This window comes from Hemicordylus capensis, chromosome 5 (genome assembly GCF_027244095.1).
Source record: "Hemicordylus capensis ecotype Gifberg chromosome 5, rHemCap1.1.pri, whole genome shotgun sequence".
NCBI classification, from domain to species: domain Eukaryota; kingdom Metazoa; phylum Chordata; class Lepidosauria; order Squamata; family Cordylidae; genus Hemicordylus; species Hemicordylus capensis.
In genome coordinates, this window is record NC_069661.1 from 160,590,441 (window position 1) to 160,617,092 (window position 26,652).

At 42.5% G+C, this 26,652-nt stretch overlaps 2 protein-coding genes across 7 annotated transcripts in view; one reads left to right on the forward strand and one right to left on the reverse strand.

The window, feature by feature from the left end:
• Positions 1 to 1,350: 1,350 nt before the first annotated feature.
• ALG12 (ALG12 alpha-1,6-mannosyltransferase) lies at positions 1,351 to 24,370 on the reverse strand. Of its 3 annotated transcripts, none has more exons than XM_053255186.1 (10): positions 24,032 to 24,370; positions 19,563 to 19,744; positions 17,707 to 17,839; positions 17,356 to 17,529; positions 16,128 to 16,322; positions 11,969 to 12,072; positions 10,045 to 10,268; positions 7,674 to 7,843; positions 7,188 to 7,263; positions 1,351 to 3,699 (listed from the first exon to the last, which is right to left on the reverse strand). In XM_053255186.1, exons 2-10 carry the CDS (start codon positions 19,722 to 19,724, stop codon positions 3,462 to 3,464), a joined length of 1,476 nt encoding a protein of 491 aa, XP_053111161.1. In that variant the 5' UTR covers positions 19,725 to 19,744; positions 24,032 to 24,370; the 3' UTR covers positions 1,351 to 3,461. The 3 variants fall into 3 exon arrangements, with proteins under 3 accessions (XP_053111161.1, XP_053111162.1, XP_053111160.1); XM_053255187.1 differs by lacking the exon at positions 24,032 to 24,370 and adding an exon at positions 23,650 to 24,003; XM_053255185.1 differs by lacking the exon at positions 24,032 to 24,370 and adding an exon at positions 22,231 to 22,380.
• Positions 24,108 to 26,652, forward strand: part of CRELD2 (cysteine rich with EGF like domains 2) — a 29,488-nt gene continuing 26,943 nt past the window's right edge. For 2 of the 4 annotated variants that reach the window (XM_053255188.1, XM_053255189.1), the window contains exon 1: positions 24,488 to 24,848. In XM_053255188.1, coding sequence (XP_053111163.1) covers positions 24,657 to 24,848 — 192 coding nt within the window. In that variant the 5' untranslated portion in view covers positions 24,488 to 24,656. Of the gene's footprint in view, positions 24,127 to 24,485; positions 24,849 to 26,652 lie in introns of those variants that run through there. The other 2 variants (XM_053255191.1, XM_053255190.1) reach the window with 2 other exon arrangements.

Here is a 26,652-nt window from a genome sequence, read left to right on the forward strand (position 1 = left end):
AGATTAACAGATTGCTCACCTGTAACTGATGATCTGATAGTGATCAGTGGATATCCATTAGACCCTCCCTACATCCTCTCTGTGCAAGTGTTTGACTAGAACTCACCTGCTTATACAGCATCGATCGCTGGTCCTCGTGGTCATCAAGGAACTGAGGTACTGGTGCTTCCTCCACCTTAAATATCCACGTAGCACAGGTTGCAAGTGCTGAATTGTAGCTGTGGTGCTCCACACCGAGAGGCTTCCACACAGAAGCAGAACCCATTCTAATGGATATCAATGGATTGCTACTAGATAATCAGTTACAGGTGAGCAACCTGTTTTTACCCTTCTGCCATGATATTGAACACTGGGGAAAGTACAAGTTTTACTTCTATGAGGCATGTTGTTCAACTGGAGACAGGTTTCATTTAAAGCATAGTAAGGCTGCAGTGCAGAATAGATTTCATTAAGCCTGGAGGAATCACTGAAGACAGACAATTTTTAGCTGTCCACCCCTCCCCTAGGCTCTGGCCAGTCTCATGACAGATGCAAACAATACATGCCTGGATGGGAAAGTTGGGTTGAGTTCCTTATCAAAGCTACCTTTTGTAGCTTTCTAGTAAAGCCAGCTTGCATTTTGCAAGAATATATTCCCAACTGCCAGTTACTCCATCCCAGCCCCTCCAACTCAAGTAAAGGTAAAGTGTGCTGTCAAGTCGATTTTGACTCCTGGTGCCCAGAGAGCCCTGTGGTTTTCTTTTGGTAGAATACAGGAGGGGTTTACCATTGCCTCCTCCCGCGCAGAATGAGATGATGCCTTCAGCATCTTCCTATATCACTGCTGCCCAATATAGTACCAGCGGGGATTCAAACCGGCAACCTTCTGCTTGCTAGTCAAACATTTCCCCACTGCACTATTTAAGGTGCTCCTCCAACTCAAGTATTGTACTATTATGTAAAAAGAAAACTTTTCAGATTTTGTGTCTTGCTGCCACTGCGAATCTTCCCACAATCAGAGGTTGACCTGGTAAGTAAAGCTACACACAGGCAGAACACTGAGTTTTTCAAGTAATTCAATTGTTGGATTTGTAGTTGCAGCCAGAAAAGCAGCGTCTTGAAAAAATGAGACAACATACATAACAGCCATGGCTTTAACAGGCCTTTAAATGAGGAAAAGGAGACTTCCACTGCCAGGCAAGAACAGATGCACACTTTGAGAATGCAATCAGTATTTCCAAATGTCTATAGAAACTGTAAGTTGGGGCTGATCACCAAAAACAATGTAACATTCTGTGGAGGAACTTGTATCCAGTGGTTTTTTTAAAAGGCGGGGGGGTCGGGAAGAAGTTAAAATCATATAGATGTAGCTTACAGTATGGCTGTATAATCTTTTATTGATGCCCACAGCTAGAGATCATATGTTCCAGGAACAAAAACATTAGAACCAGGAGAACTTGTGACATGTTTACACCCCACCGCCACCAATGATTCAATTTCTAATTATTGCAATGGTGGCCATCCCTATATACATTTCAGAAATGTGGAATACATGTTCTAGGGACACCACATAGTAGGTTTTTTTAATTTGGGTAAGTCCTAAACACAGATTTCAACAGCATACCTTATGAGCTAATGCAGAGGTACTGTTAAGGTGTTCTTTAGCCTCAAAAAACCTCAAGCCACCTAATGAGGCATGCATCTTTTGAATACACAGACAGATGCCTGTTCTTGGTAATAATTACAAATTGTGCTGTTTATAGGTATATGCTTTACTACAGATGGGCCGGGCCAGGTAGTGTAAGAGTTCCCCCCCCCTAGCAATTCTTTTCAGTTTAAAGAATAGATTCCCATCCCAGAATATAGCAGCAAGACTTGATCTACAAAAAAGGCCCCATGCTTATTATGTTAGTTAATAGATGTTGGGTGTTTGGATAAGTTTAGTACTTTGCCTTAAAGCCAGGTTACTGCTTCACCTGCCCAGAGTGGCACCAGCAACTACTGAATAACTCCTACATCAAGGAAGAAATATTGTGTTTTCTTTGATGCACAATAAAATTGATCAAATGTGTGGCATAGTATGCAAGGGAACTACAGGACAGTGTGGATGAACTGGTTTTACAGGTTGATATTTGTTGCATTTGTAGATCTGCACTGTGGCTCCACCCAGCATTATAAACACCCATGATTAGTTCTTATAAAAGAAGCAGATGAGCAATTTTAAAAAACACTTGCATGAAATGTTTTCTTTTGAAGTGGGCAGCGGTTGTGAAAAGCTTAAAGCAGTACCAATTCAGCCTTGAGACTTGTAAGAAAAACACAAATATACTTACATCAAAACACACTAATTTTTAAGATGTGTGTGAATGTTCTGTTGTCACTACCAAGAAAACCACATACAACCATTGATCTGTCTAACTTAGTATGCTTGCTCATTTTAAATATACCTCACCAATTCACAAAATGCAAAGTTTAATTAAAATAAACCGTAGAAAATCTTTTTTTCAGTAAAAGAAGAGTTAATTGAATTAAACAGTGATTAAAGAGGTTTTGCATTCTTCAGCCAAAATAGCTAAAATTGCAGCTGACACTGATTGCAATATAATTAAGGACATACTGTTTCCTTCTTGATTCATGTTTAGGCATCTCTCTTGTAAAAATATCTTCAAGGGTGACATTTCATGATGTCTACCAAGTGTCCCACAAGTGCCTGTATATAAAGGTAGAGGGCTGGTTCAAAAGGCTTATCAGGTATACTGGGTGGGGGGTTGCACCTACCAATCAGAACCCCTGTGCTGCCTTTGGATAGATACGTATGGAGGCATCATGTTGAACAGCAGCTGCATAGGAGTAAATCTAACACCCATACTAAGCAGTAAATGCCCACATTTTATAGAGGATATCCATTTTGCAGTTTGGGCTTAAATGTGGGTTTTTTCCCCACAAAGGTGCTACTCAAGTGCGATACCTACATAAGTATGAGCACAAGAGACAGTCTTTGTGGGTAAGGTGTTTGGCTGCAGTCTTGCTCTTCCACTATGTATTGCTAGTGAGAATATTCAAACAGCTCAGAACCTGTTTAGACTTGATGTGGTTCAAAATGACAATCTCTACCTAGCAGCTAGCAGGGGAAACACATTAGTATACCCTTTCAATGCACACATCTGTAAATATGGAATACAAAAAAATGCTACAGGTGTATGGGGTGTATATTACCTGGTAGCTATAAACCATACGTTACATCTTTGTAAACCACATTATATAGAACTTTCTGCATTAGATTTTAAAAAGTGTGCAATTGCATGAAAATATATACACATGGCTGTGTGTGTGTGTGTGGCAGGTAATTTCAGAACATGTATTTCTCAGACACACACAAAAAGTCAAATACAGTTCTCTTGATCTTTCACAGCTGTTGCATTATGGTTTCAAACAGTGCAGTAGAATTTCACTGGTAAATGTATTTAACGCCTGTCAAAGAGTTATGGTCCAGGAGGAGGAGGAAGTTTTTCCAACAATACCAGCTTAGAGTTCAAGTTTAAAGTAAAAGGAGGTAGTGAAGTCAAGTTAAGTCCAATTCCACTGGTCCCAGGTACATGTGCCAGTATTCGGTGTGTTGTCTTATAATGCAGCAGTTGAATAGGGTCCATCTCCATCAGTATGTGGGTGTATGAGAACATGAGCAAGTCACCAGGTTTAAGGTCTTCTCTTTTGTCGTATCTGCAAGAGAACAAGCAATGAACAACTGTAACCTCTAATCTAGAGGTTTCCAGTATAAGTTTTGTACAAGGCATGATAATACAGGGGAGAGGTGCATTCAGTTTGACAGCATCTCTGTTCAGATACCTCACACGAGAGCCACCATTTGGAAAAAGGACAGAATGCTCAATAGGGTACCAAGCCTTTACTAAAATTTTATTTTATTTATGCTTCACAATAAAATACCCCTGCTAACTTAGCAGAGAGGCATCTTTTAATGTGGTGATTCTCTTTATTTAGCAGGGGGAGAGTAACTGGCCCTATCCGCCCCCAGCACAGTACCGATTGTGAGCCCTTTCGGGGACAGGGAGCCATCTTATTTATTTATTATTTCTCTGTGTAAACCACCCTGAGCCATTTTTGGAAGGGCGATATAGAAATGAAATGAAATGAAATGAATGAATAAATATTGCAAACCTAGGTGTTCCCTGTTCTGCGAAAAGGTAAAGATCATTTTAGAAGTATTTATTTGAGTTATTAGCCTCCCTAGCAAGCAAGAGGTTGCTGGTATGTTTCCCAGAATATGAGAAACACCTATATCTGGCAGCAGCGATGTGGCAAAGTGCTGAAAGGCATCATCTCATACTGTGCGGAAGGAGACAATAGAAAACCCCTCCTGTATTCTACCAAAGAAAACCACATGGCTTTGTGGTCGCCAGGAGTCAACACTAACTCGAGGGCACAACTTTATCTTTACTTTAGCATAATACTCCCAACAAAGTTAGCTGTAAATCATAATAATTCTTTATGTTTAACTTCAACAAAATTAATAAGCTACAAGCAATGCCAACTCAGACTTGAGACTTAAGTGATAAATCAGATACTTTTCCTTCATTAATCAGGGTCTTTAGCCTATCCCAGGTCATCAAGTTCAGAGGATGAGATTTCTAAGCAGTCTTGAACCCTGCTTATTAATTTTGGCTATGAAGTCAAGTCCAAACTGTCCCTGAAATGTCAACAGCAAAGTCCTTTTGATTTACAGAAAACATCATTTTTTTAACCAATTGATTATTTGATCAGTTTATGAAACCTCTATACTGCAGAACATAAAAACATTCTGAAAACACATCACCTGATCTGCCATCTCCAATTTTAAAGAGCTCCTTTACAGCCTGGGAAGTTTCTACCACACAATAGTCTTATTCCTAGGTTCAAACTAGGAGACTCATTACAGACCTTTGCAACATCTATTTGAATTTCTCTCTGCTTCACTATGCAAGATTACAACAGTGGTAGAGGAGATGATTCTGACAGATTTCCCTTCCCCTCCTTTGCCCTCACACACTGACTCTGCAGTATTGGCCTGGGTGGAACACACACATCCTCCAGCAGCTAGGAAGGGTGGAAGAGGTGGCAACGAGCCTGGCTGACTGACTCCAGTTAATCACACCTCGGCCCCGCACTACAGCTCAACCTATCAATTCATACCTTGTTTCGTATGTAAGAATGCTCAGTCCGAGACCCATTCGACTGTTCAGCTCTATGACAGAGTCACTTTTTTCTTCCAACTTCCTCATAGTCACTGCTTTTCTGGCTGAGATCACGAGCAGTGGTAGCAACACAGAGAAGCAACAATATGGCAGACTGCTTGTCAAATGGGGCTGCCCTCCTTTCAAACTATGAGGAACAGGAGCTAGTTCAAACAAACCAGGCGTTTGTTAACATGTGCTCCAAATACTACTCAACTTTGTTCCCTCTAAGCGCACGCTCACGAGTTTTTGGATGTATGCTCAATTCATTTTAGATCCTGCTCAGGTTGAATCAGGAAGGCCTCATTCTGAATGCAGGTGCACACACACTGCCTTGATACTGTCACCCAGAACAAAACTCATTCTGCACAGAGATGAAAAAACTTAGAGCGACCACTGCTACTCGAGTGAACAACCCCTGTATGTGAACAAGGAGTGCACCAGGAGGGTTTATGGATGTCACAATGGAACATGCCCCCATTCTCCTCCACATGTGCTGCCACCAGTACTGTTTGAACTGGCCCCAGATTATTTCCCAAATGCCCAGACTACACTCCTGTAGACTCAATAAGCATCCGCTCTGCTTTCTCTCCTCGTGGTTTCTGGAACCTCTCATCACTAGAGACATTTCCTATCCCTATCACAATCAGCTTGTACCAAAGTTGAAAGGCTGGGCAGGCTGCTGAATGGAGGGGGGAAATCCCCAAACACCTGGTGATCTCCTCAAGCAATACTTTAGTTTGGCTACTAAATAAGCTATTATTAGATGCAAACTTCTCCGAATACTATTATTCTAAATTTCCTCCCACCCATGTAAATCCTTTCATCCTGATTCAAAGGCCACTCTGCCAAGATTACAGACTACCTAATGTATTTACACTCATTGTCAAGCTAGTTGCAGACAGTCGCTGGACAAGGATAATAAAATGCCTGCAATTTTCCTTGAGGCCTTACTAGAGCAATGAAAGGCAACTATTGTTCAGATAGTCCTTTTGAGTAATTTACAACGCAAGCTGTGCATCTTCTATTCAGAAGCCCCAGAGCCTTCAATGGACCTGACTCCTAGGTAAGTGTGCATTGGCAGTCATCCTCTATTTAAATTCTCAGATCTTAAATGAATGTTTCTGCTAAAGAACACAGACTGAAGAAGTCTTCTGGTTTATATAATACTAACCTTAGCTGCACATGTTTAATTAATGTTTGGGATTCTGAAGGCAAAGTACTCCTCAGTTTTGAAAAATTCAAGATCTTCCTCCAGATTTCTATTCAAGGAGGTTGGAAACCTCCCCAACTGGTTGAGCAACCATATCCAAAGAGTGCTTATTAATGACTCCACAACATCCTGAGGGAGGGATGAAGTGGAGTGCCACGGGGCTCTGGCCTGGACCTTGTGGTGCTCAACATGTTCATAAATGACTTGGCGGAGGGAGCAGAGGGGATGGTCATTGACACTACAGATGGCACAAAGCTGGAAGAGACAACTAGCACATTAAGACACATGCACCATTTCCAACCATCCATGGGGTGTCTTTTGTCCTGTACATTCTACTGCCTCACCTTCTCTTCAGTGACTGATTAGATAGTGGGGAGAAGGTGACCCTTCTCATGGTACCAGCTAAGTCCTGCCACTGTGGCTGACATCCAGACTAATGTTTTACACACCCAATAATCTGAGGGTTTAGGGACTTCCAGGGGCATTTTTCGGAAGACACAGAAAGATGCAGAAGGAAGGAGAATCAGTGAAAATCCGTTGCATGTGTGAAACATTATTCAGCACACACAAGATTAGTCTGGATTCCGGCCAGTTCCCTGAGCATGGGGTAGGACAGCATGTTATGTTATCCTTAGGATTCACATTAACAAGCACACTGTGTAAGAGCAAGTGATGATTAGGTTCACAGGCAAGTTCATGCAAAGGAGTGCTGGGGGGGGGGGGTAGGGGAGAATAATCTCAAAAAGGTTGCTCTTTTCTTTTTTTACTTCCAATCCAGATTGACTTCCAAAAACCGGGAGACTCCAGTCTGTGCTGCAGCCACATCTATATGGACAGAAACATCTGTAGAGAGAATAAAGAATGCTTCTAAATAAATAGTGCTTTAAGACAGTTTGGATAGAAAAGTTAAATACAGCACTTGTCTACATCCCTGGCTAATTGTCAAAGGGATTATTATTACATGTTAATGCATGACTTTGTGCCCCAACATCTTTTTCTTTCTTTCTTTCTTTTTAAGTGCAGTCACTTTGGGAGGAGCGAATTTAGAGTGCAGAATGATGGAGTAATTAACCTTTTCCCTGCCCACTTTCTCCATTTCAAATTGCCCCCTTGAAAGAGCTTCCCCTCCCCCAGTTTGAAAATCAGTTTTCAAAGGCATCCATGTATAAGACAGTTTGTCCCCACCCATACTCTAGACTGTCAGAGTACAAGCCACAAGGCTTCTGCTTAAATTTCAGTTCAGCTTTAGGTACCTGTACTTGGAGGAACTAACTGGTGCAATGTTTGCATTGCGACTCCTCCAGGATAATTGAAATGTGAAACATAGAGTGATGCTCCTGAGTATGCAGCATTAGCTAGAAGGTGTGCTACGACGAAAAGAGATCCTATTTTATAGAGCCAAGACTTCTTGTAATTGTTTAGACTGTGAAGAGAGGGAAAGTAGTGTGATAGTGGCTGATCTATTCACATAATATATCCAATTTTTAGAAAGAAAACTGTTTGAGAATGATTATGAAAATATGGTACTAGTAAAATTCAATTTCAGTTATTTCCCCAATTCTGGAAGGATGCCTATCATCTAAACAACATTTCCTCTACTATAATACTGTACTATTTTGTATTTCTATGCTTTACATTCACCTGTGGATGCAACTTACCGTAGTTATCTATAGGAACAGCTCTTTATTCATTAGGTGCCTAATAACCTGATAATCTTGGGTCCCCAGATATTGTTGGACAGCCTCTGTCATGATGAGATTATGGGGAGTTGTAGAAACATAGGAAGCTGCCATATACTGAGTCAGACCATTGGTCCATCTAGCTCAGTATTGTCTACACAGACTGGCAGCGGCTTCTCCAAGGGAAGAAGGGAACCTAGCATCTCCAAGACAGGACTGAGAACGATTCCTGACTGCAACCTAAGGACTCTTTTTCCAGACTAGGGACAAATGTGGATGCCACTAACTTTTGTTATTGTTTTTTCTTATTAAGTAGGCACGCTTTAATTGAATGGATTATTGGGCTGTGATGGGAAATGGCTCTTCACATCTTTGCACTAAATATGTTTGCCTCAAGATCCAAAGAGATTTGCATGGTGTTCTGCACGCACACTAGGATCCAAAAAGCTCTAGTGTGCTTGCCAAACAGCATGTATGCCTCTCTGGAGCGTGTGGGCTTTTCCAGCCCTCCCTCCCCACTATGCTCTCCTTGTGCCCCCCAAAAGCATTCTTGAGGGTCAGGAAACCTTGTGCAGCAGTGTGTGATGCAGTGCAGGGTGCAGCAGGGAGAATCAACTATCAGGGAAGTGCTTTCCACTCACACAGTAGTCAAAAGGAGATATATAAAATGTAAAAAATAAAAGGAGAAGCAAAGAAACAATAATCCCCCCCACCCCCCACTTATCTGACTTATGTGCAGATAAGTAGGAGCTGCTGAATCCTGGTCCAAGTAAACACACCGAGACTGGTCCTTCACTCCACATGCCACTAGTTTGGCACTGTGATTTATGCTGAACATCCTGCCCATTTAAGTCACACAGAATTGGAAAAGTCACACTCTCTAGATATGTAAGGCTTTCACCTGGGAATCTGACATAGTTGTCCAGCCCCAGGCCTTAAAGAGTTCTGCAATAAAAGTTCCAGTTTTATGACTGGAATAAATTATGCAGATATTTACCCTCCAAAAATGCAGGGAATGGAGAATGGGAATGCTATATCTTTAAAGGGCTAAGTGAAGTGGTTTTGTCCTCTGACCACTAGAATTCTCACCCAGATCAGTTGCTACAAATGCTAACCTTGCAGTTTTGCTTGCAACTTTAAGTTAACACATGGTTAGGAACATAGGAAGCTGCCATATACTGAGTCAGACCATTGGTCTATCTAGCTCAGTATTGTCTACACACACTTGCAGCGGCTTCTCCAAGGCTACAAGCAGGAATCTCTCTCAGCCCTATCTTGGAGATGCCAGGGAGGGAACTTGAAACCTTCTGCTCTTCCCAGAGGGGCTTAATCCCCTGAGGGGAATATCTTACAGTGCTCTCACTTCTAGTCTCTCATTCATATGCCACCAGAGCAGACACTGCTTAGCTAAGGGGACACGTCATGGTTGCTACCACAAGACCAGCTCTCCTCTTTTTGGTTCATAAGACCAAGCATAAACTACTGGATTCCACATCAGATATAATTCTGCTACGCAGATTTCTAGATCTTCTGATTCTAGAAGGGTTAGACACTGTCACAAAGGGGCCTACATAAACTTTCCTTAAAAAAAATATGTTTGAACAATAATAAAGTGAAAGATTACGTAGGCCTTTTGTAACAACTGAGATTAGAAGCAGACTCTTCTACAACTACAGCATCGAGAAATGTGCATAGCAGGACTACATAGCAGTGATTCTACACCAACGCAGAATCCAGTGGTGTATACTGGTGTTATGAATTCCATCCCTTTCAGGCCTTACGATCAGTTTCACCTTGCTTGCCAAACACATGAATATGTGCCCTGATAGAATGAGATAAATTAAAACACATTTCTTTTTAGTAATTACAAAACTGACAAATAATTTTGTTAGGAACCACTTTCACTATATTAAGGCAAGAAATAAGTGCAAAACATTAGACTTACATTCGTGAGCAGCCTTTGGCAGCCACTATATTGAAGACTGGAAATGTGTATATGATAAACCGCAGCTCTTTGTGTGGGAGAAATGAATACAAAAAAACAAAACCAAGTGCAGGCAGAATTAATAGGCGGGTCCTTTTGTCTAGTGCACCTAGGGGTATAAATATAATACTGCATCCCAGAGCTCTAGGCAGGACTGAATAAAAATACCAAAAGAAAGGGGAGGTCTTTAAGAGAAAATAGTTAAGGATTTTAAAAAAAGAAATCATCATCATAAATAATTTTCTCTACAAGGTAACTTCTGGTTTTGAGAAAGCTTTTAGTGGAGAGGCATGCTTCTAGATTTCTATGCATCTTATATAAAAGCTATAAACAGTGGCTGACATTGAGGCTAACCCGCTTCCAATGTGCCAGAGCTCTCTGAAGCGCAAGGGGGGGTGCACAATTTTCAGTAGTCCCCCCCCCCGCCCCGTGCAGCTGCTTGAGCCTCCTGAAACTAATGTGGCACCCTGAGGGCTGGGAGGTACCGGGGGAAGGGGAGATTTCTGAAAAACACCCCTCCTTCCTTGCACAATGGAAAATCCTTGTGCATCAGTGGAGGAGGAGTATAGGTGTTAGGGATGTGCACGAACCCGCATCCGGTCGGTTTGGTGGCAAGGGTTACCTTTAAGGAGCAGGGAGGGTGCCCATCCTGCTGGCGCAGGGCTGCTTGCATACCTCCTTGCAGTCCCGGTCAGCGTCATACCAGAAGTGGCTGGTGTGCATGTGTGATGTGTGCATGCGCACCGACCATTTCCAATCCGGGGCTGCAAAGAGGTACGCAGAAGCCCCACACCAGCAGGATGGGCACCCACCCTGCTCCTTAAAGGTAATCCCCCACTGCCGAACCGTCTGAACGTCGGACCTCCAAACCGGTTCGTGCACATCCCTAATAGGTGCTGACCACTGACTGTAAGTGAAAATGGAAAATATTTTTTCATGAGGCCCAGAAACATTTCTTGCACATTTAGTGCACGAGACAAAGGAGGCAGATTTACATGCACCATTCATGGATTTCCCCACCTTAAGGATGCCAGCCAGGGGTTTGAAAGGGCACTTTACAACAGGTTTGTCTTTTCCTGTCAGTGTCCTACAACAGTCCAACCCGTCAGGCAGCTGTGCCAATACAGCATACAGTGAGACAAAGAAAAACCTTTCAACTTCTCATTTCCACTGAGCAGATCAAGAACCTGGATGCAATAACACCTGCAAGCAAAAAATAAATAAATAAAAGTCCTACAGAAATGTTGCTGAAATTATGAGTCATTTAAATTTAAGTCAGCTCTAACTATTAAAAAAAGACAACACCCACCACTTGTGAGTTTGCAGTCCACATCCTCCTAAGAGAATGCTGCAGTTGCAACCCAGAAATGCTGCATATACATTTAGTATATGCAACAAAGGAAGCAGGAATAGGTTACAGAACACTAAATGCATACGGCTCATTATCTTATGCTCTTCCAGATTATCACTGTGCAAGTAATATAGAATTTGGTTTATCAAATATGGATTTCAGATTGAAAAGGAAAAAAAGGTAAGTATTAGTCTAACAGGATTGTCCTGGTTGCATTGCAATTCCTGATATCACAAGCTGCTGATGTAAGATCAAGGAGGGCTCTTTGGTTTATTTATAGTTTAACCCACTTTAAACTGAAAGCACTTTTAAAATCATGATTAAGTCAGAGGGCAGCATCCAGATAGTCATGACTAAGTTTCATTGAAAGTTATATTTATATTTATATTTATTTATTATGTTAGTTGTGACTAACTTGTCTCTCTGAACCCAATGGTGCTTAGTCATGACTATCAAATCTGGATGCTGCCCAGATTGCCTGACTCAACTGATCCTGGGCTATGTATTTCTGATTTTCCAGGATTTAAAGGATACGCCCCAGTTGGAACTTTTATTTAGAACTGTGTTATACCAGAGCACTTTCCCCTCAGGCCATAGGAGATGCCTCCAAAATACAGAGTCCACGGCCACTGTAAGCCCTAAAAGAGAAAGAAATCCAAAAGTAAAGAGCTAAACAGATCACACTTAAACAACAAAAACCAAAACCACTGTATAACCAATAGGTTTGCTTCCCAAACGACATAAAAGGGAACCTAACGAAATCACGGCTGAATAAGAGCCTTCATGCTGACTTGATTACTGATGGGACTAGTGCTCCCTCTAATTTTTTTCATCAGTGCATGGAATGACTTTTTGTTCTGGGTAGTGTGCACACATGTGCATCATTATGTGCCATTATAGATACCACACACACCAAAAATATGGAAGGAAAGAAGTATACTTTACAATTCTGTTCATCTCTCTTCTTTTTAAAAAGCAATAGTATTGGCCATTGGTGGTTAAAAATGGCCTATAAATAATATTTTTTTTAAAAAACAAAATCTTGTCTAAGTTTTATTTAATTTTGAGTTCATCTTTGCTTTTTCACTTTTATTCTGTAAAATGTTGATTGCCTGAGTGTTAGTTGACCCTATCATTTGATAGCCATGCAGCAGACTTCCCATTTCCTTCCAAATATCCTGGAGACTGGAGCTAACACATGCATTAGATTAGCCAAGCTAAATGCTTGCCAAAGGGCCTTAACTGTAGATAGATTAATTTGTACATCTTTGCTCCATCTTTTGGAGCTGATTCGAACCTTCAAGGCAGGTAATAACATCAGAAATTTAAAGATAGATTAACATAGGAAGCTGCCATATATTAAGTCAGACCATTGGTCCATCTAGCGTAGTATGGTCTACAAAGACTGGCAGCAGCTTCTCCAAGGTGGCAGCAGGCCACTCTCTCAGTCCTATCTGAAGATGCCAGAGAGGGGGACTTAGAACTAATTAAACTGAGTTTTTATTATGTTACAAACATAATACACCCGAACAGTGTGTGCTGTTCAAAGCTGAATGCCTGATTAACATGGCACTTGTGTTCAGGGGTTCATGTTCAAGGCAACTGACTTCTGTTCCAATTTACTTTGAGAACTTCCCTGAACTAGTTTTCGGGTTTGGTTCAACTTCCTGGTTTTAATCTTGAAATCAAAATCGCCCTGAATATCTGTCTCCCTGGATCCTTTTCTATATTGTATTATCTCAATAAATTGCCTTATGTGTTCCCCCCAGGCTCCCCCCAGAGCGCTAACACACACACCCCAGGAAATAATTAATGCACTGCACAAAACACAGCACGTAAACTTTTTTAAACCTCCCCCTGGCATTTTCCCACTCACACTGGCAGAATCTTGCCTGTTGCCTCCTCATGGCAGCCACACCGCAGTGCTGAGGAGCCTCTGGGCTACCATGGGCTAGCAGGAGCTGCCGCTGCTGCCGCCACCTCCTCCTCTGGCTTCATCTGCAGTTCTTGCCAGAAGTCTCGCCAGAGGGCACTTCAGACTCTCCCACGAGACTTCAGGTGAGATCTGCAGCCGGAGCTGGAGGAGGAGAAGGAGACCCGGCCGGGGGGAGCTGGAGGTCCACCTGAGAGAGGGGGGAGCCAGGGAAGCCTTGGTGGGAGCAGCAGCGTGGCAAGACTGTATGCCTGCCAGCAAAGCTGTGCAGGGGGCTGACATTTTGTGCACGCGTGCACTTTAGAGGAAACAGTGGATGGGACACAGATGCAGAGATATAGCCTGCACTAATGTCATAAGTGTTGCAACTAGTGGCTGCATTGTTTGCCCTGCATTCTGCCCAATCCACAGCTTTTTAAAGAAGATCTGGCTGATAAACAAAGAGCTACATGCATGGAATCGTTCTGTGAATGCACCAAAAGGGAGGGGCGGTTTTCAGCAATCCACCCACCTCTCTCTGCAGCCACCTGCACCTAGTGAAAACTGTCACTGAGGGTTGTGGGACCCTCAGAAACGTATTTCCAAGAGGCACAGGCAGCTGCAGAAGAAGGGCGAGGGGAGTGCTGAAAAATCACCCCTCCCCCTTGTGTGTGGAAAAGTGATCCCTCTGTGTGGTTCTTGGTCTGGATGCAGGCCACCAAATTAAAGATTGTTTAGTATAACTGGGCATGCTTATTATTAAAAATATTTATACCGCAGCCCTTCAGTACAATACTGCTCAGGCTGGCACACAACAGTAAAAATAATGTAAAGTTTAAAACAATACAATGAACACCAGATAAAATAAAATCAATTAAAACAAACAAATAAAAATAATTAAAAAAAATTTTTTTAAAGAAGTCCATCAATTTATCATTAAAAGATTTTAAAAGCTTCTCAAAACAGGTGGGTTGTGAGATCTTTTTTTAAAAGCCCTAAGGGAAGGAGCGTGGCAAAGTTTCTTCTGGGAGGGCATTCCACAGCCAAGGGGCCACGACCAAGAAAGCATTCTCTTGTCCCTGCCAACCAAATCTCAGTCAATGGCAGGGCCGTGAGCAGGGCTCGAGATGATGAACCAAGAGCCCTGGCAGATTTGTTTGGGTGAATGCAGTCTGACAGACACCCTGGCCTCAAGCCATGTAGGGTTTTAAAAGCCAAGACCAGCACTTTGAATTGGGCCTGGAAGCAAACTGGCAATGTGAAGTTGCTGTGCGAGAGGTGTGATCTTCAAGGAGTGATTAGCACCCCTGCTGCTCTTTGCAGCAGCATTCTGGACCAGCTGAAGCTTCCAAACCATCTTCAAGGGGCAGGCCCATGTAGAGCACATTGAAGTAATCCAATTTGGATGTTAACAGTGCATGAGTGACTGAGGTCAGGACTGACTTCTCCAAGTAGGGTCACAGCTAGCGTACCATACCTGGTTTACATAGCTGGTACAAGGCACTCCTGCACAAAGTTGCCACCTGAGCCTCCAAGGACAGGTCCAGAGGCACCCCCAAGCTGCAAACTTGGTCTTTCAGGGGAAGCGTGACCCCCTCCAGGGATTTATACATCTATGTGTGTGAACGTTCTGCACAGGGGGCGTTTAAAGCAAGACTTGGGCTTCTTCAAACATATATGTATCACATATTATGTTCAATGCACAATCTGTGTACAGTGAAGGCACATACAGTTATTCACACATTACATTCAACAAATGTACAGTAGTACACTTTACATCTGTACCCTGCATTTGAGGGGACTTGTACCAAGGTTCATTTTTTTTAATGAACACATGTACAATTAGTCACACAGACACATATACATGTGTTTATTCTTAACAAATTTTACTCAAAAACATGTACAACTGTAAGCATATATACCTTAATATCTGAAGAGGGATAGAATGTTGTGTACTAGGATTTATGTATTTGCATAACTAAGTGTGGTCCCCATATACTACCTTTTTGTGATGGTTGGATCTTATGGGCAGGGCAAACTTTCATTCTAGTATTTGTGCATAAGCTCCAGTTAATATGTGATGCTGTAAGTTAGCCATTACAACATACACACATGCAAAACCTGTAGATTTTGGGAGGGGGTTTTGCGACATGTGTAGTTACATGCATACCACAGCCATTTGTGGACCAGTCCAAATAACTTAATTGCTTTGTGAACTGGGATGTTTTCAAATAATATTTGTTTGGATTGGGTTTGGAATTTCTTTTTTTACATGCCAAAACTTAAACCTGCCGCCGCCCCCCCCCCCCCCGAGACATTTTGCCCATCTTTTAAAATAGCATCAAGAATCTCATTAGTTAAAACATAGCTGGATAAGTTCAGTGCCAAATTAGATGTTACTGTACACACGATACTTGAGTGTTTGTGGATCGGAACTGCAGCATGTTTCAACTCTCTGCACCCACCATGTTTCCAGTGCAGATCAGGCTCCTTCATAGTTATTTTTTCTGGAAATAGGCTCTCACTGATGTCAATGGGAACTTTTATTTGTTTGAAAGGGAACAGCAGACATCAAGTGATCTGGACTGGTACCATGGCAAGAGCAGAGGTTTAACCTCCCTTTCCCCAACCACAGTCCTGATCTGTGACAGAGTGTCCTATCTGGCTGCTATTTCTTGAATAAAAGCAAGCTCATCAGTTCCAATCACAGACTTAATGTTCAGTTTGAACTTTAAAAAGGGTCTTTCTGAAGCAAGTTCCACTGAGCTCAGAAGGACTTACCTAACCAAAAAGCCCCTGCAGGAACAGCATAGGAAAACATCTTCACAATGGAGAGTCTCTTATTACATAAGGTCACCAGAAGCATAAGACCAAGAAATATACAGAGTTCTGATCTGAAGACGATAATTGCCAAAGCTGAGAGCCAGATAAAGGAGTGATGTTTTTGCTGTATCCAAGATGTAACTGCCAATAAAACTGGTTACCAGAAACAAGCAAAACAAATATTCAGTACATAGCTTGTCAAACACTGGATACATTAAGGTAGGGTCTGTATTAAATTCACAATTTAATACAGGGTCACAATTAAAAGACCGAATCAAACATGTCATCATGATAAAATATAAAAGACATCCAAAGTAACACATCTTCAATGAAACAATACAGAAACATCTGCACATGCAAGGCCATTTCAAGGGAAAAGTATTGCATCCCTCCACCCCCCCAATAAGAAAATGTTGGGGCTGATGCATTGACTGGCCTCTTTATGACTTTTATAATATTTCAACCACATCTGAAAAGGCCCTTTCAGGATTGGCCTGTGTTGCCCCCAGAGGCCAATCCTGACAAATAAAATGGTACCTGTTTTCTAAAGACCTAAATAGATAGACTCAGATTCCCTGAGATGAGCAGGGTCCATGTTGAGCTTTAGATAAGCAACTGCCCACTTCCATGATAGGCCTTGAGGTCTACCGGATGCCAGTGTAACTGATGTGAGTTGGCTATATATGTTCTTGCCTTTCAATAAGTGGGTGACTACATACCAATTGCAGTCTCTGAACACCTTTCATGAGCAGCTGCTTCTGGTTCACACTGTGCTCCAGCATGAAAATGCCATATGCAAGGAAGGTGCAGAGGGGGCTTCAAGCTTGCACGACTCTCAAGATTGATTGATCCATCCAACACACACACACACACACACACACACACAGACACAGAGAGAGAAAGGCGGGGCGAGGGAGGGAGAGAGAATGGACATCATGAGAGGGACCTGCTCACAAAAGCATTTAATCACACAAGCTGTGATTCATCCAGAACCTTTCCATATAGTGGGGGAGCATTCTGGTACTCCACTTTTGAAGGTGTGGAAATATCCCAGCAGCAATGGGATTGGGAATATCCCAATCCATTTTCAGTCTTTTTCTATCCATATTCCACAGAGATTTTGTTTTGTGATTAGATACCAATACATTATTTCAGATTAAAGACAATGCTCTCTATAACTACTTACCAATAGGGAGTGCAAACACATTAGGGAGAGTTCGAGTGCAGTAAAACATCAGGTGGAATTGAGTAGCAGTTATCAGACAGAAGACCATGGACACGGTGGAACCAAACTGCTTTCTTACTTCTTTGTGCAGCCGCCACAATGCATAAATCACACTCAACCCCAGGCTTCCTCGGACTTAAAATTAAAAAACAAAAGTAATAATGGCTGATTATCTGCAGCAGTCAGGGTGAAGTTGAATATTACATCAGAAGATTATCTACATGGCTATGAGGGTATAACAATATATTAGAGTATTACAGACTACCCAGGCGCAAAATGTATTCTTTCTGACTTTAATAACAGTTCCCATACCTATCAACTGGGAGTATAATTTAGACATCTGCAACAGAGACAGCACAAACAGGGCAGGGCTGGACAGCACAGCAACAAAAATTGGACCGAGGAATGTTCTTGGGACAACTCCAGGAAATTCAAGATGATCATACTGCAATTCAAAGAAAAAGGCTGGTAATGCTGACAGTATAGAAATAACAACCACAAACAGAAAACAAAGTTGTGTTATAGCTTATATTTCTAGTTCTAGCTTAGAGCAAAGTGGGTTTAATTAGATGGGACTAAAATTCCCCAAAGCATCTACTCTGAGGTCGTTCTGCTGACATTTTATGGAACTATCTTAAAGTAAGTCGTTTAAATGAAAGCCACCGAAGCAAAAAGAACTCCAGTGGGATTTACTTACTTAGAATAATAAAGACTCCTCTACCAGTAGTATATAAATTAGCTCATTTTCAGTCTGATCTGCAAACCAGGTAAGAGGAACACTTTATTCAAGAACATTTTGCCTGCTGAAAATGATAAGACAACCTGAACTTACTCATGCTATCTTAGAAGTCTCACAATTTCAGTCAGGTTTAAGTGAGCATATTCACACACTTTATACAATTCTTCCAACTAGCTCCACATAGAGTGATTGTGTGGAAGCCTTCTGTGCAAACCAGTGATCCATGAACAGTCTCCTGCTTCTACTTCTGTGCTTCCACAATCACATAGCAATTGCAGCAGGAGCATAACTTTGGAGCACCAGTTCACATGATACACTTGCCCACATGATCCCTGTACTCGGGGACAGTCAGGAATGACTACATGGAGGCTCTTCACATGTGGTGTCCAGAACCTTGTTGGTTTCAATCTAACTATTTCATCTTAGCTGATTTGTGGATTGGTCTGTTCACAGCCCCTCCACATAGCAAAGGTAAGTCAAATAAAAGGTAATCTACTGTACAGAACACTTTCCTCTTTAGACTGGCTTAAATACCATTTCCCCTCTCTCTATATTTACTCTGGGCATGTGAGCAACATACAAGAATTAAGTGCTAGGGATACTCACCAACCCGTTTGGAGGCCCTTTTAAGGGCCTCCGAACCGGTTCAAAGGTGGGGGGGCACACCTTTGAGGGCAGGGGAGGGTGCCCTTACCCATCCCGCCGCATTTCCCTCACAGGAACTCCATTTTAAAAGTGTCCATCGGGGAAGCAGCGTACCTGTTTGCTGACCTGTGTCCTCTTTGGCTGGAAGTAACAGGAAGTACCCGGCACGCATGCACACACTGGGCGCATGCACGCACACATCACACTCGCTCACGCACATGTTGGTCGGGCGCTCGTATGCACGCCAGGAGCTTCCTGTTACTTCCAGCTGAAGAGGACACAGGGTGGCAGAGAGATATGTTGCCGCCCTGACCTACACTTTTAAAATGGAGCACCAGCAGGGGAAATGAGGCGGGAGGGGTACGGTATGTGGCACACCTTAAAGGTATGCCCCCCCCGTGCCGTCGGACCTCCCACCCACTGCCGGTTCCGTGCACATCCCTATTAAGTGCTTACTTCTGAATTACGTAACTGTGCATTGCTCTGAATCCTCCCAAACGACTGACAGAAGTCTACCAAGCGTAGTGCCATATGAAATGACTCGACCAAATACTTGAGCCCAACATTCCACTCTTCCACATCCACCAGAAACACAGATTAAGTTTGTAATCCTGGGCCTAACAGTAGAATTGATGGCTAAAGAGATAAGCTTTCAAGAGGATGCTAATTATTCGAATCCCATACTTTGCTCAGATGCAGGAAGAACTCAAACAGCACACTAGTAATAAAAGAGAAGCTCGCGCTCTCCAGATAAAGAACCAGCAGGAACAATAAGCCTATTCACCTTCTCCAAGTCCAGTTTGTGGTAGACAATGTCATGGATGGCCTGCAGATTAAAGCTTTCCTCTACTTTCGTAAATGGGCAAACAGCTAAGTGTATGAAGGCAACAGCAATGATCAGCAACAGCAGCAGCAGCTGTCCTCCTGAGGTCTTCTTCTCAGCCATGATGGCTTCAAAATTTCCATCTACATTATTATTGTGAGATCAACAGTGAAAAGAAAATAAGGATCAATAGTAAGATTTAAAAAATTGGGCATAAAGCATATAGCGCAAGGAGCAATCAATCAATCAATCAATTAGGTCTTAACACAGTCTGTCTGAAACCAGCAAAAAATCTTTCTGTGAGCATCTTCTGCCATGCATCCATTTTCGCTGCACGTTTCTGGGCAGATATGGTGCCTCTGATATATAAAAAAGCATGGCATTACTTGAGATCAACACTACCAAGAATGACTCTTCTCAGATGCACAGTGGGCACACAATTTGCTATCTGGAACACTGGCCCTAAAGGAAGCAGCAAGAAAACGGTTTTTAAAATAAACAATAATAATAATGGTGGGGAGGGAAAGCTCATATCTGTACACTCTACTTGCCATAGTTTTCCATCTTACAATAATTCCAATACGCTTCCTAATCAGGGTGGATTGATTTAAATAATGGTTTAAATCACCAGGAAAAAAATCCACTGATTTAAATCACTGATAATTTTAAAAATTCAATTTATTATTTATACTTACTAAAAAGTATAATGCATTTTCATTGTTTTCTATAATATTAAAACACATATTTGATTAACAGTATTAAAATATTATTGTTAAAATAAATAATAATGTTGCTTCAGTCTAACAACCAGGCTTTGCTTCTCACTGTTGTAGAGTTTAGATTTGCCACATATTCCTTAAAATCAATCAAACAAAAACAGCAAAGCATTTCTTCAAAATACTTCCAAATAGGTCTTTTATGGTCCTCAACAGTGGTTTCCAACCTTTTCCTTTATGTGGACCACTACATAGTCATAGAAAGCAGCATGGTCCAAGCAGCATTTTTGCGGCATGTAAACAAGCAGTTTTAAACACTTTAAACATAGCCTATGGCAGATGGGAGTCAAATCTGTGTTTCAAAGGGTATTAAATTTAAATTTATTTATTACATGTTTATACCACCCTATCCAAAAGGCTCTGCATGGTGCACAGCAACAAAACAAAACCCATGAATAAGTCATTTAAAAACAATACAAAACCAATTTAAACATAGTTTTAAATTATTAAACAATTAAGGGCTATTGCTAGAAATGCAACTATTTCTAATAATTTATTATGCTTACTCACAAACATATTACACTTGTCACAGTATATTTAACTGCAGCAGGCCTACCCATGGAGGAAAGAATACGATACGAGGTACACAGGATTATATTATTCCCCCCCCCCTGCCCCAACCACTTGCAGTATCCTCACGGACCACAGGTTCGGACTGATCTACAACTATGACAGAATTTTGTAGGGCGCTATTGCTTGGAATCAACACCTGGGCACTTTCCAGATTGGACACTACAACAGCGTCACTACATATCTGTTAAGTGTACTTCCAGTATGCCTGTGTTTTGACATCGCAGTCCCTACACTGTCAGCAAGGTGCTATTCACATTTCCGATGCCGTCTTTTGGATTTTATTGCCACATTACAGTCCTATAACATTGCATGTGCGGTACAAATAAATAGCTTTATTTTCCCGTAGTAGTTTTGCACAACTAGGAAAGACTGTTCCCCCTGCTGGCGGCTTTGCGCAACACCCTTTAATTATGTTTTCAATTCGATCCCACCAAGCTGAAGCATTTTACAGCTGTTGTAGCCTGTAATCTGGAAAGCACCCAGAAAGTGCTGTTTCTTCCGTTGTTCCTTTCTGGTATAGTTTGCCCCAGGGTGGATTTGATTTTTTTGATTTAAATCGGATTTTTTTTTATTTTTATCCACCCTGCTAGTGATTTAAATCGTGATTTAAATCAGTTTGATTTAAATCAAATCCACCCTGGTTTGCCCCTTCTGCTTTGTCTTGTCAACTGTCCTGTTCTCCCCACATGCAGTTTGGAGCATATTAGTGGTCTCCGTGAGGTGGAAGATGAATGTATATGTAACTAATTTAAAATTAGGCTACAGACTCTGTAAATTGCAGAGATTTGGTCGTTACCAAGCAAAAAATAGGAATAGAAGGTCACCTATAAGGATCATGGATGACACCTGTGTTGATTTGTCAGTCTCTGCCTGGTCCCCCATATGAAACCATAAGGTAAGTACATGAACTGTAACATTCTATGTTTTCCCCTGAAGTTTTCTTTACAATGCAAAGCAACCTTTCAGAAGTTCATCAGAAGATTTACTTAAAACTGAATAAGACGGTATAAAAGCAATGAAATACGCACTTCCACACTGCAAAGCTTTTTCAACATGCAATAAAATGTAATGTGCAATAAAAGTTTAAAAATATTCAAAAGCTTAAAACTTAAAAAACTAAACCATAGATGTTACAAAATAGACATTTCGATTAAGATATTATCCTCAGTGCTATACAAAGGTGGCTGAGGTCTCGTTCTTAAATACAACTCCACACCATGATTCAGCTAAAAGAACAGAAGGCAATCAACCAATCCTGCACAGCTCCCAATATCACATACAGGGGAAGGGGGCCAGCAACATGGAAGGAGGAAAGAACACAAAAAACTTCGCTTTGGCTGTGGAGACAGATGTGAGGAAATGAAAAATCAGAGAAGCCATATATACAGAACAGTTGCACCCAACTATAAATGTTAAAGAGGAAATGAGGGAAGCAAATGAACTTCATCATGCTTTTGTGCTCTTTCCCCTTCTTCCATGCCCCCCCACCCCACCCATGGGATATTGGGAGCTGCACAGGATTGGTTGATTGCCTTCAGTTCTTTAGCTGAATCATAGTACCAGGTTGTATTTAAAAACAAAACTGAGGATGTCTCACATTGAAATGTCTATTTTGTTACATCTGTGGTTTAGTTTTTAAGTTTTAAACTTTTGAATGCTTTTAAACTTAACTTTTATTGTGCATTAGAGGTCACTGAAAAAGTTTTGTAAAACTGAATATATGTTTGCAACCAGATCAGATTTTCATCTTAAAAACATTTTAAAAAGAGGAACTTGAAGCCGAGACAAAAATAGAAGATATAGACAAGAAAAATTAAATTAAAGTTCTTTTAAATCTATTTTATTCATCCTGCTCCTAGTGCATATTAGTAATTTTTCATTTATGTTCTATTCTTCCTTTCAATCTTTCCCTCAAAGTGGCTTCCAAACACACAAAAGCAACCGTTAATAATGTAATCAATTCTAGCTCATGAGACACTATGATTATATTGAAAATGCCTACTAAAATTGTTTTTTCTGTCAGATGTCATAAGCAGACAATATGTTCATAGTTTCATAACGTTAATATGTGATTTAAACAACAGTGTAATCCTATGCTCATTTACTCGGAAGTAAATTCTACTGTGTTTTATGGGTCTGAACTGCCATCTTGAGGGCAACATAAGACTCTGTTCAATCATATGCATTAATTTGTATTGGGCTTGGGTTGCGTTCAATTCTATGCTAGAACATTGGTAATATAGCCGAAAAACAAACATGAATAGAACCACCACACAAAAATGATGCCTGCAAATCAGAGACTTCACTGGTTTATGATGGCAAGTGATTTTCTGGGCAAGAGTCTGCTTCATCAAATGCATATTAGGCTAAAACAACGATCGCCTCTCAGTGACGCAACTCCACTAAAGAGAGGACTGCATACAAAACCTGATAGATGCAGTGCTACGTAGTTTTAGTAGGCCAGAGACGGACATTCTTTGCACTTAGGAACATAGGAAGCTGCCTCCTACCGAGTCAGACCATGGTTCCATCTAACTCAGTACTGACTACACAGACTAGCAGAGGCTCCAAGGTTTGCAGGCAGGAGTCTCTCGGTTATGATGTCTAAAATATGTCTCTCTCGGTTATGATGTCCCTCTGGCATGCACAGCTGAGATGCTCTGGGGAAAGACCGCAGGCGCTTAGAACTATGAGGATACCTTTCAGGTACACTTAATGTTGCTGGGAGAAGAAGCCATACACCCTGCAAGAATAGAAGCCAGCCAAACTGGCCAGGGGGAATTTTTCTTCCTTATTTCCTAAGCCACAAAACGAGACTCGCACGCAAGCTCTTTAAAGTCGCAGTGTGGAACCAACATGTACATGAGCCGCTCTACACAGACGATTCAGTGCTTTTTCCATTTCAATTTCCTGAGAAACCGATCCATTTTCAAAACCCGACTCTCTGCCCATTTATTCCCACAAGGAAATACAGTAGCTCCGCTTAAAGTAGACCCAGTGTAAGAAAGGTCAGCAGAGCTGCTTCTCCGCATACCGTCGCCTACCTCCCCACTGCCCCCCCCCCCGGCAACCTGGACTTACCCGCAAGGCACCCACGTGGCCTTTCCAGACAGGACACGCCAGAGAGCACGTGACACGTTAAGAGCCAAAGTGAAGGAGTGGACCGAGCTCGTCAGGTGAGCAAAATGTATTAAGGAAATAGTTTGCAGCCATCTTGATTCCGGGCAAACCGTTCAGGATATGTTTTTGCTGCTGTACCCTTAAACTTTAAAGCTAATAGCAAAGCTCTTGTGTTTTGTATTATCTCGCCAGCTTCTGTCGCTCTTACGTCTAGGGCTAGGCCATCCATGATAGGCAGAACCTTCTACCAACCTTCACTTGCCCGGACTTAACATGGCTCGTTCAGGGGAGTCTTACTTTTCTCCCCGCCCGTCATCCCTACACGTGGGCTTCTCATTGGCTCGGAGCGTGGCGAGCTCCCATTGGGCCACGTCCAAGGCCCGAGCTTGTAGTACGCCAGTGACTGTGGATGGATTGGCTGAAGCGTACATGTGGGCGGGTCTAAGGTAGAATTCTGAATGGCCCCGGCGTGGAGCCGGTTGCCTGTGTGTGTGGCTCCCCTATAGAGTCATGCCGAGGCTCGTCTTGGTAGGTGCGATCGCCAAGTGAGGGAGTGAGCTAGCCAGCTGGTCCAGAACGGGGCGCAATGCGATCTTCGCCGTGGTTGAACGCCGACCTGGCGGCGTGCAAGGCTCGGTGGCGGTGTCTGAGCGCTGCCTTCTTTCCGCTGGTTCTCCTGTCCCTTTTACTGCTGCCGCCGCCGCGTCTGGCTTCTGCCTCGGACCGTCTCCGGCAGGCCTGCAGTACATGCCGCGGCATCTCTGAGCGATTCACGAAGGTGAGGAGGAGGATGCAGAGACCAAGGGCTCTACCTACCCCTGGGTGGGATGAGGGACCTACCCCACCACGCCTGTGCCAAAAAGACCCCCGCCCTCTTGATCCGGGGTAGTTATGCCGGCCCAAAGGGCTACCCCGCTCCCCCACCCCGAGTCTGGGCTCTGGTGTTACCGAGGCCTTGTTAAAAGCCACTCCTTGCCTGCACAGCCTGAGTTCGGGATAGCGGGGGGCGGGGTGGGGGCAGCTTGAAAATAGCTCAGAGGATGAGCACGACAAGCTGGGGGAGAGTTAGATGTTCTCCTCTAAATTCGCAAAAAGCCGTGAGGTATTGCTGTACTCTCCGTGTATTGCTGACTGGGTCGATAATCCACACTGGGTTGATCGTGGAGACAATACAGCAGTCTGTTATTGCTTGAGAGTGTAGTTCGGAATGTTGCACCACTTTGGGTCGGGAGCACGGGTGTATTCATGGCAGCAGCTACTTCACTCCCTTGCCCCGTCTTATAACCGGTACAGGAATTACTGAGGTGCCCTATAGAAGTTTATGCTAATGGTATGGGAGCTGCTGTTTTGTGACTCTCTCTCTCTCAGAGCATTGCAGTAATGTTTAAAGGCCTGCTATTGCATGGGCAAGGAGCAGTTCCATGGTCTCTGTCACCTCCTTACCTTGGGTACCTTTGCTCATGGTAGGGAGTGTGACAGTGTGTGCTGGAGGTAAGTCTGTGGGGCAGCAGCGTTCCCCCCTGCCGCCCCGTTTGCCCCTGTTTACTGGATATACCCGGAAGTATCTGACATGCGTGCGTCATGTACCCGTCACGCGCACAGTTGTGCGCGATGTGCACTGGTGCGTCAGTTACTTCCGGGTATATCTAGTAAATGGGGCAGCAGGGAGGTACACTGCCATCTCATGGACTTAATGAAAATGAAGCACTGGTGGGGGAAGAGTGGCGGGAGGGGTAAGTGCACGCTCCCCCCGCCCTTAAAGCAGCAAAAAACCCATAAACCCCTGCTTTTGAACTAGCGGAACCACCCGCCGTCTGAACCAGTTCTGTGAGCATCCCTACAAGACAGGAATGAAGAGAAGAGGCCAGTCAGTATGGGGATAAATGTAGCTGGCCCTGGAGATATGGCAGCAACAACAACAACATATTTATATACCACTTTTCAACACAAGTTTCAAAAGCAGTTTACATAGAGAGATAAATAAATCAATAAGATGGTTCCCTGTCCCTGAAGGGCTCACAGTCTAAAAAGAAACATAAGATAGACACAAGCAACAGTCACTGGAGGGATGCTGTGCTGGGGTTGGATAGGACCAGTTCTCTCCCCCTGCTAAATAAAGAGAATCACTACTTTTAAAAGGTGCCTCTTTGTCCAGTTAACAGGGGTTAACTGGGCAAAGTTAGGGTGAATCTGGGAAATTTTTGTTAGAGACACAAAGTTATCAAAAATCAGTGTCAAAATTTTGCTTTCTATTCTTCTGTGTTGAATATATTTGGAAAGACTTAGCTGGAGTGGAGAGGAATAGTTTGAATGCTTCTTTGCTGCCTGTGTCCTTCTGTAAGGAGGGGAGTAAAAATAATAGGTTGCTTCTTTAAGCAACCCATAACTCTTGGTGGAGGTTTTTTTTTAAGGTAAGCTAAAGTTAAATACTTACAAAGGATATCACTGTATCCAAATATAGAATATGGTTGGGCTCTGGTGCAGTTATGATACTGTTGAAGAAGTCCTTTTGTACAGTTTTTATTTATTTTTATTATTAAATTTGTATACTGCCTTTCATTAAAATAATCCCAAGAGAGTTT